This window comes from Rhopalosiphum padi, chromosome 2 (genome assembly GCF_020882245.1).
Source record: "Rhopalosiphum padi isolate XX-2018 chromosome 2, ASM2088224v1, whole genome shotgun sequence".
NCBI classification, from domain to species: Eukaryota; Metazoa; Arthropoda; class Insecta; order Hemiptera; family Aphididae; genus Rhopalosiphum; species Rhopalosiphum padi.
The window spans coordinates 58702922-58712721 of record NC_083598.1 but is presented as its reverse complement, the minus strand read 5'-3'; the positions used below and the strand labels follow the sequence as shown (position 1 = coordinate 58712721).

General features: G+C 27.7%; 1 protein-coding gene across 1 annotated transcript; it reads left to right on the top strand.

The window, feature by feature from the left end:
- Nucleotides 1–1859: 1859 nt before the first annotated feature.
- On the top strand, nucleotides 1860–9367 carry LOC132921660 (S-formylglutathione hydrolase-like). Its single transcript, XM_060984808.1, has 5 exons — nucleotides 1860–2193; nucleotides 7557–7741; nucleotides 7815–7998; nucleotides 8205–8424; nucleotides 8961–9367. The coding sequence occupies exons 1-5, from the start codon at nucleotides 2120–2122 to the stop codon at nucleotides 9141–9143; spliced, it is 846 nt and encodes a 281-aa protein (XP_060840791.1). The 5' UTR covers nucleotides 1860–2119; the 3' UTR covers nucleotides 9144–9367.
- The last annotated feature ends 433 nt before the right edge of the window (nucleotides 9368–9800 follow it).

Below are 9800 nucleotides of genomic sequence, written 5' to 3'. Positions count from 1 at the left end.
TGGTATTACATTTTAGAAAATACATTTTTGTGGAATTAATTTAAAAAAAATAATTTTCTACAACTTACAGAGCCCGGGAGCCCCCAGAAATCGGGGGCCAAGTGCAAGTGCTCCATCTGCACTTGCATAAATCAGGGCCTGACAATTCGTCCAGCCAGTAGCCAAGGCACTGTGATGCTGTTAGTGATGAATAGAAAACGGACTTAAAGATTTTTACATATACAGTAAATTTCCGTTATAACGAAAAAAAATTCGGTCCCCGGGAGTTCGTTGTAATGGGATTTTACTGTATTTAATTGACTCTGCAGCTCAACGGGGCCACAAGGATATAAAATGGGGATGACTTATCCATTACAGAATTAATTGAAAATGTTTTACTTAATTTATTTTGTGTATTAAAGATCATGTTAGAGATTAGAAGATATTCAGCGTACATTTCATATCTAAGAATATATTTTATTAATGCTCATAAAAAATTATACTTGTTATTCATTTCTCAAGTTATAATTATTTCATTGCAGGAAAAAAAAATGTTTTTAATTAAAAATTAAAAATTATGGAAATTGACCAATAACTTGTTTGTAATTACGAGTAAAATGGAAATTATATATATAATTACGTACTTCAAATGTGTCTAAATTTAAATAATTTACCAAAGAGGTATGTAATAATTATTTTCAAGTTAAAGAATATTATTACAATATTAGGTACATAATATAATGTGTAATTAATGGATGGTAAATAATATAATATAGATATATTATAATAATTTATAATATTAAATATTTTACATCATTTTCATAAATAATATAATGTACCTACACTATACAGTGAAACTTCCATTTTACAAAATTTTCTGTTTAAGGAAATATTTTTAAGAACTATGACCTTTATTGTTAATGAGTACGTAATTCTATTTAACAAATTCCTCCATATTACGAATTTTTTGTTGTTGCTTATTCGAGTTCGTTATAAGGAAGTTTCATTTGTACTACGTCATATTATTTTCCTTATTGTAGCGTCTTGTATTCAGATTTTTAAATCATCCAAAGTAAATAAAAAGCACATTTCCAACATAAATTTATAGTTTAAGGAAAATTAAAAAAATATTTAAAAGTTTTTAGTGCGTATTAGAATCGTATTTTAAAACTTAAAAACCTAAAAATCCGTTGTTATGCGATTTATTTACCTATTTATTATTATGTAACGGGATAGGCGAATAGGCCCAATACAAATGTAGATATTAATCTTAAAGCTAAAGTACATAACAGAATAAATAATAAAAACATCATTACATCAATGTAGTGATGTTCATTTTGTACATACAGGGGACTGATTTAAAAAAACGACAAAACTTCGATCGCTATTCACGTCATTCGTGAAATAAGGCTGTTTCGCGAATAATATTCTCAGAACAAAAAAGGATATGAAAGCGGAAGAGACACTACGTGAATTGGAAACTGGGATTCTAAAATTAAGATTATTTAATAGGAGAGGTGAATGTCGATTCGACCATCGTCCATCAAAAAGTTTTGGACAAAAATAATAGGTTCTTTTGTCAGCCAGCGTGGTCAGGTTCAGATAGCAAAGTACTCAAAGTAGTATCGCCAGTATCGGATCACAATCATCCGGTGAACGATCAATCGCGATAACCAGAAAGATGCACACACTTCTATTACTTCTAAAATTTGCGTTTGACCCGTTCAAGTTGGTAGTTCTGTTGTAGATAGCTGTCAGCAGCAGCATCAGCTGTTGGTAATATGAACGATAATGTAAAACATGTTATCTCGCGGATAGAAATACGTTCGTTCGTAGCTCACGCCGCTCTATAGATAAGGTAAATTCATTTGCATATTTTGCACCACGAACGAGGATAATATACAGCTGATGTATAGCCGTATAGGTATATCGTATATCTCAGCGCCGGTGCTGCCCGACGACGATATTGGCATTCGGCTGTCCGCCCGTCGGCGTCGAATGTCGATGGTTCAGTATGCGCTGGGCAGTTGTTTGGTACGTTCCTCTAGTACGCGCCCAGACGAGTTCCAGCGGTGCACACGATCGCACTGCTGAATAGGATTTTCGTCGGTTGTACCTACGTGCCTGTGGTCCAAACAACATGAAGCAGATATTGGACGTTGTGTCAGACAACCGTTGTTTCGACGGACATCAAAAAGTCTACGAACACGATAGGTCAGTGGTAACGTTTTGTATCGTAAAATTATTGACTATTGTACACAATTTTTGCACCTGGTTCAGTAGTCGCATTATTATAATAAGTATGCGTGTCAGCAGAATTGTTTTTGTTTTTGGTATCCTTCTCACTGACATTTTAAAATTATCGATTCGAACAGACGACGAAAACATGCTTTGTTATAATTATTATTTTTTGCAGCTAACTCATTACTCGATTACTCATTAGTTTTCTAATAATTTACTATTAACACGTAGCCACGTAGGTATATTAATATTTGCAAACTATACCTTCATGGTTTTATATACTTTTTTTGTTGATATTTTTTTTTATCCCAAAAACATTACGATAATTTATCATGTACGACTATCGGGATTACAAAACGTCAGAACCTTAGATCAAATTAATTCTTCTCTCTTAATATATATTATGTGGATCTATCATTGACTAATGGTTCCTAATGCTAGGTTATATAAAAAAAAACGATAATTTTATATTTTTTTATTGTTTATGTGACTGCGGGATAATGCATCATTTCAAGTTAATTTGTTTATTATTATGTATTTAAATATTAAGCATTATGACATTATTATTCTCAGTACTAAAATGGCCAAAGTGGGTACATGTATGTTAATAAAATCAATGTAAGTACTGAACTTAATATTAATAAAAACATTGTTAGAGAAGTCTTTATGGGCTCCCACACGGCCACACGACTAGCTCGAAATTTTGTTAAAAACAAAAATAATGTAAATTTATACATACATTCATACTCAATAAACGATCTATGATCAGAACATACCTTACGTAAAATACATTAAACATAGCGACACCTATATACCTAATATTGTCTCTAAAGTCTAAATCACGAATTAATGTTTATTAATTTAACCACCAGTAGCGGATCCAGAGGTCATTCTAGGGAGGGGGTGAATTAAAAAAAATTAAATTACCTATATATTTACCTATATATTACCTGTAATTTATAAGAGGCTAATTATTTGCATTATTTCACCAAATAATGCTCTATGTCTTATTAGTAGTATCAAAAAAGTAAAAATATCAGCTTTCACTCTTTCAGCTCAATTTTATAATTTAAAAATAACGTAAAAAAATACGACCCAAGCGGGGCGATCGCCCCATCGCCCCCCTTATATCCGCTACTAAAGTATAGTAAGGTACTAAGGTATAATAATAGATTGGTATTACTAATTAGAAAGTCTTATCATAAGATCGTTTGATTATTATCCATGTTTAAATATCATATAAGAGGTGTACTGAAACACTGAATGTACGACTAGAATATAGAAATCTATGAGTCTATGACCTAAGGGGAAAGTGTACACATTTTAGCATCATCTATATGACTATTGCAAATATAATGAATACAGATGGCGTTCGTAGCTCTTGATATATATTTTTTTTTTAGTTAATAAATAACTAAACTGCAATGATTTAATATTTGGCAGTAATATAGGTACTTATAGAGCCGAATAAAACTTAATTAATCATTCGTTATTTAATGAGATGAATTAGATCGTTCATTCGTTCATAAAAGCACCGGTGAACTGCAGTACTTATTTGGAAATTAGAATTATCTAAATAAAATCATTGAGTATAGATAGTACTATCTATACCTACTCAATGATAAAATGTATTATATTATTTTAATTTACGCATCAACACTATTTAAATGTATTGACTAATAACTTAAATTTTAACGATTTTTCACAACAAAACAATGGCTTCATTGATTCGAATTTTTAATACTGAGCTGCCTACCTACTAATATAATATAATTAATTTACATTAATAATCATTAATTATCATAAAGTTATGATAATAGAAACTTTATTTTTTGGCTGGTAATATTTACAATATTGTATGTTAGAAAATATTAAATAGTATGTCTTTATTTATAAGGTTATCTTGTATGCGGCGCTATACTGTGTCTTACCACTCTACAACTACGAGTATATTAAGATATTAGACAGTATATTCTCGTAATAAGTGGAAAATGTAAGTGGTTTTAATGACGAACAAAAGTTTTTAAATAAGTAATATATTATAAATAAATAATAATTATTATACAATATTATCAACGTTCGTCATTCTTTTGTTAGTCATTATTCGTTTTATTATCATTAATAATTAGAAATATATAAAAATAAATATTAACATACTTGTGTCACGTCTCCTAGAAATGCAATGTGGCACTACTTTTATTTGTTCCTTTCCATCACGTTTCAATTAGATATGACGTATCTGTAATATATAATAAGTATATAATTATATCATAATATTATACTTTGGAAGCAAATCTGAATCTATACGACAGTGTACCTCACATATTTTTCGCAATTGTTTGCCTCAAAGGACGCAACAAACTTTCAATTCTTTAGGTATGTGCCTTTGATATTACATCTACAAAATTTTCGCTATGATTCACAACGTTATGATTGTACCCAGTGGCGTAAACGAGGGGTGTTTGGGGGTTATGACACCCTTCTTGGGGTCGTATTATATATTACAATATATAATAGAAATTATTATAATATTACATATTCAAAATTCTTACAATAAAAATTGACCATACCAAACCGACATACTGTATACATATTAATTAATTAAAATAAAAGTTATAGTTTGTATTTTGTAAGTATTAAATATAATATTTAATGTTTATAATTAACACCCCCCTTAAGAAAATCTTAGCTACGCCACTGATTGTACCCATAGTTCGAAAGTCCTTAACACCCTGACCAGCTATCTGAATGTATTGTACAAACTATAAAATACTTTCCTTCGTTATTGTCGTACAAGCCGAATTCCCGTGGTCCATCAAGTCGTGTTTCTTAGTTTCTTGCTTCGTTTTCTAGAAGATCAACATTTTCCGAATCTTTGTCGACGTTAAGATTTTCGGCTGATAAATCTGCAAGTTGAAGTCGTCCTTTATTATTTTTCCTTGATTCTCTTGGTAAACATTTGTCAACTTTGATCAGTGATCACTATTTCGGATCTTCCAAATTTATCATGATTTTCAAACATTCTGACAGGTACATCACTACACAAATTCATCCAGTCACACACATTGTATGGTCTTATCTACCGGTTAAAGTCCTAATGACATTAGTCTATTTTATAATTTGACACCAATAATAAATAATAATAGACCAGTTCTAATTGTGCGTCGATGCTCAACCCACTATTGTTACGGTTATTTTTGTCAATAAATGATCAAAAACTTTTGTTTTTTTCTAAGTATAGGTACCTAATTAATATTATATTTGAATTATTAAATAACACCAACGTCGTTTGACATCCTTTCCTTTTACACCTCAACAATTTCCTTTCTATTCCGCAATGTTTTTTTTATATAATATTTCATTTCACTACCGACACTACTATAGTTATTGCACATTATATTTTCTTCATTAAATAAAAGATTTTTATATATAATAATTTTTTAATGATTTTCAAAAATGTTGATATTTTCCAACAAAAAGTATTTATTATTATTAATTATAAATAATCACCTTGTGGCTTGTATAAATATAAAAATTTTAATTTATAGGTCTAGTGTTAGAAAGTCATGTCATAAAGTCGGATATCATAATATGAATTGTCATAAAAGTCATATGTATTATGTTTTAAAGGTTATTTCTCATAAATATCATGTCATACATGAAATAAAAAATAGATAAAAAAATTTAATTAAATATAAATAATATATTATGAATTTAAATGTTTGTGTTAAAATATAAGAAAAAAGTAATTAAAAGGTATATAATAAATTTTTATTTGATTAAGAATTTCTTTAATAACATTCGCGTAGTTCTATTCTAATTTAATGTTACATGTATTTTATAGTTTGATATTATATATGGTCGTTAATTTTTTTAGAAATATACGTCGAGTTTGTTATTAAGCTATCTGTTTCCTTTTGCTCTTTTTTAACTCTATGGATAAATTTGTAAAAGCCTTAAATAAAATAATTCTTAATTACTGTCCTAATAACTAATATATTTATATAATCAATAAAACATTAGTTTATCGTCGATTTTACATTGGTATTATCTATTGTAATAAATAATAATGTATAAATAGCCGTATTTTGTATCCAAAGTATCACGATTTTCACGAATAGATGGTGTACAGTTCAAAGTTAATTCGATTTTTGTTAAATTATATAAAAAACTTAAATGTTTGTTAAATATTTGTAGGTATTCGTAGACTGAGAGCAAATTGAGTGATTAGTGGTGATAGCGAAAAATATAAATCTAGATCTCCGTATGAACTATAATCATAATGTAAACTGAAAACACGATTGGTCTTGGTATTAAGATTAGATTGGATTTAATTGAAACGATTAAATGATAAGGATAACGAACAGTATTGTCTTTTAGTCTATTATAGGTATAACACTATAACTGTATAAGTATACTCCAATACGCTGAAAAATAATAATACGTTGAAAAAGAATATCAATATTTTTATAATACATTACTTTTATAAATAATATTATTCCAGTCTCGAGAAGTTATAATCAATTTTTGGCCGAAAAACGAAGTTGTAGTTATTATTATTAAACATATTGATTTTATTTATAAATTATATAACATTGATCGTTGAATTGCTTATATATATGCTTATATTAATGTGGGTACTGAGTATACGTATTTAGTTAGATTATTTTATTTTATTTACAATAGTACAATACTGTCAAGTGTCAATACTTGTACAGAAGGTATCGTATGAATGTATGATTCACTGAACTAAGTGTAATATTAAATTTGAATTCATTGATTTATCATACCATCGCCCATCATAGTATACGATTATACAAAAAAAGATTCTTTGTAGAGATTAGTTTGCAACCTAGTTATATAGTTATTCTAGTTCATGATGTATTTATTGATATTGCTATTAAAGTATTTAAAGTACCTAATTTATTTTACTATTAGTATTGTGGTAAGTCGATTTATTTTTTCGAAAATATTGCAATTATTATATTTTAGTGTCTGAGCGGAGCAAGAATTTATTGATTTTACAAGGGTGTGTATTTTTTATTTTCTGTCTGTCATCACCTTTTGAAGCAGTAAAATTACTTCGATTTCAAAAAATGGGAATGTTTTTTGATAGAAAACTAAATCTAGTTGGCACTTTAGGGGATCAAAAATAAAATATTATTAGTACTTAATCGGGAAAAACAAAAAGAATTAAAGAAAACGAAAATCAAAATTTGAAAAAATCAATTTTGTTTTTTAGTATAATTCTAAAAGTATTCAAAATTGTATGTATAATAAGTTGTTCTTAGTTATTACAAATTTAATTAATTGAAATGTGTTCTTATTATTTTTAGTGCTGTGTTAAATTTCCGTATGAGATTTGCCGTTTACGTACCAGACAATTTGGAAGGACCTGCTCCAGTCTTATATCAATTGGGTGGTATGTCATGCTCCGAACAAAGTTTTATACAGAAGACAGGGTTTCAACGATGGGCATCACATTATGGAATTATCGTAGTATCACCAGATGTTTGCCCTAGTAAGGATAGGTGTCTAATTTATTATAATAAATAATAATAACTATTGTCACAAATGTTGAATTGTGTTTTCAGGGGTTACTTTTGGTGTTGAAAAGAATGAAATTCAAGCTAAAGGCTTGTCATTTTATGTAAACGCTGTAAAAGAGCCTTGGAACAGGAATTACCAAATGTATTCATATGTGAATGAAGAACTACCCAGTATTATTCAAGAGAATTTCAATGTCAACAAAGACAGACAGTCAATCATGGGTCACAGGTATATTTATAAATATTAAATAAATTCTTTTGTATTATATACTATAGTAAAAAAATATATCATAGATGTCTATTATTATTATTTTATAGGTTAAACTATTAACTAACCAATTATTATTGATTGCCACTCATTGGCATTAGTGACATATTTTAAATTCATATATTTATATTTTATATATTGCACTTTAATAAATAATAATATTTCAGTATGGGAGGTCACGGTGCACTAATAAGCGCACTTAAAAATCCTGGCAAGTATCGTTCAGTATCAGCTTTTGCTCCAGTTTGTAATCCATCTAAATCTCCTGGTATACAATTTATATTAAAGTGTTATTTTGGAGATGATATAAAAACTATGGAGGAATGGGATGCTACCTGCTTAGTAACTAATTATAAAGGACCTGAGTTAAATATCCTCATACATCAAGTAAAATAAAATAAAATATTATATTAAAAGTATTTTAAAAAGAAATTATACTCGCATGTGTGATTTTTGTCTTAAGAACATAGCAAATTTATGTTCAATTGAACTAATTTTGTGTAGTTAGCTTTTGTATTAGAATTAATTGTTCTATTATTAAAGTTAAAATTATGATCATCTGTGCTTAGGCATTAGATTTTTTGATATTTTAATTTTTAAGTAATATATTATGAGTATTGTAAATATTACTAGTTGAAATGTTTGTATCTAGCTTAAAAATTAAAATATCGTAAAAAAGCTAACATTTAAAATTTTAAACTAAGATAATTTTCTTACCTTAAATTTTGATAATAGATCAATTCACTCAAGTATTAATTCTAACAGCACAATATTGGTTTTATTGAATTCAAATTTGCTGTTGTATTTTATATGCTTCTAAGATAGAGACAACACATGTGTATAGACTCTTAAATCAGTTTTTAAAGGATTTCAAAAGCATATGATGTATACATATTGAATACATTTGTTATTATTTTTTGTAGGGAAAAAATGATCAGTACAAAGAACAATTAAAATTGGACAATTTTGCAAGCGCCTGTGAAAAGGCAGGGATTGCCGTTTCCATAAATGAAGAAGATAGATATGATCATGGATTTTATTTCATTTCAAGTTTTATGGAACAGCATTTTCATCACCATTCTAAATTTTTGTGTGACTCTCAGTAATTTATTAAATTTGTTGTATTTTTAAGTAGTATTATACCTGTATTATGAGTGGTGTGTCAAGACATATGTTACCTAAATAACCTTACCAAAACTTTATTTTAATTTCATAGTTAAAATATATATGGACAAATGGTTTAATGGTTTATAATTTATAATAAACAATACCTAAATGTAATATAATAATTTTATTAAATTTGAATGTTATCAAGTGGTATCACCAAGAATTTCTTTAAATGTTTTCAATGATTGAATTTTGACTGTAATTTTTCCTAATGTCTTAATGTATTCTAAAGAATATTTAAAATAAAAACAAATATTTTTTTAAACTACTTTCTATAAAAAAGAATTTAACAGAAGAAAATAATATTAAAAATGCATCACCGTAAACGAATGACAGTTTTACTATAAATCATTTTCAAGAAATAACAGTAAACTATTTGTTTGTCATTTTGCTTAATTACTTACAGTTTCAATGGTATAATCCATTAAAAAAAGGAATCATTAAAATAATCAATGTTGTAAGTTTCACTACTTCTTTAAGTATGATTCATTAAATGCACATTTCTCTTTAATTATACTCATACTATTTGTTCTTTATGTACTCTTCTATAGTAAGTTATAGAAGATTAAAACCACTGTTTATTTATCTTATGAAAC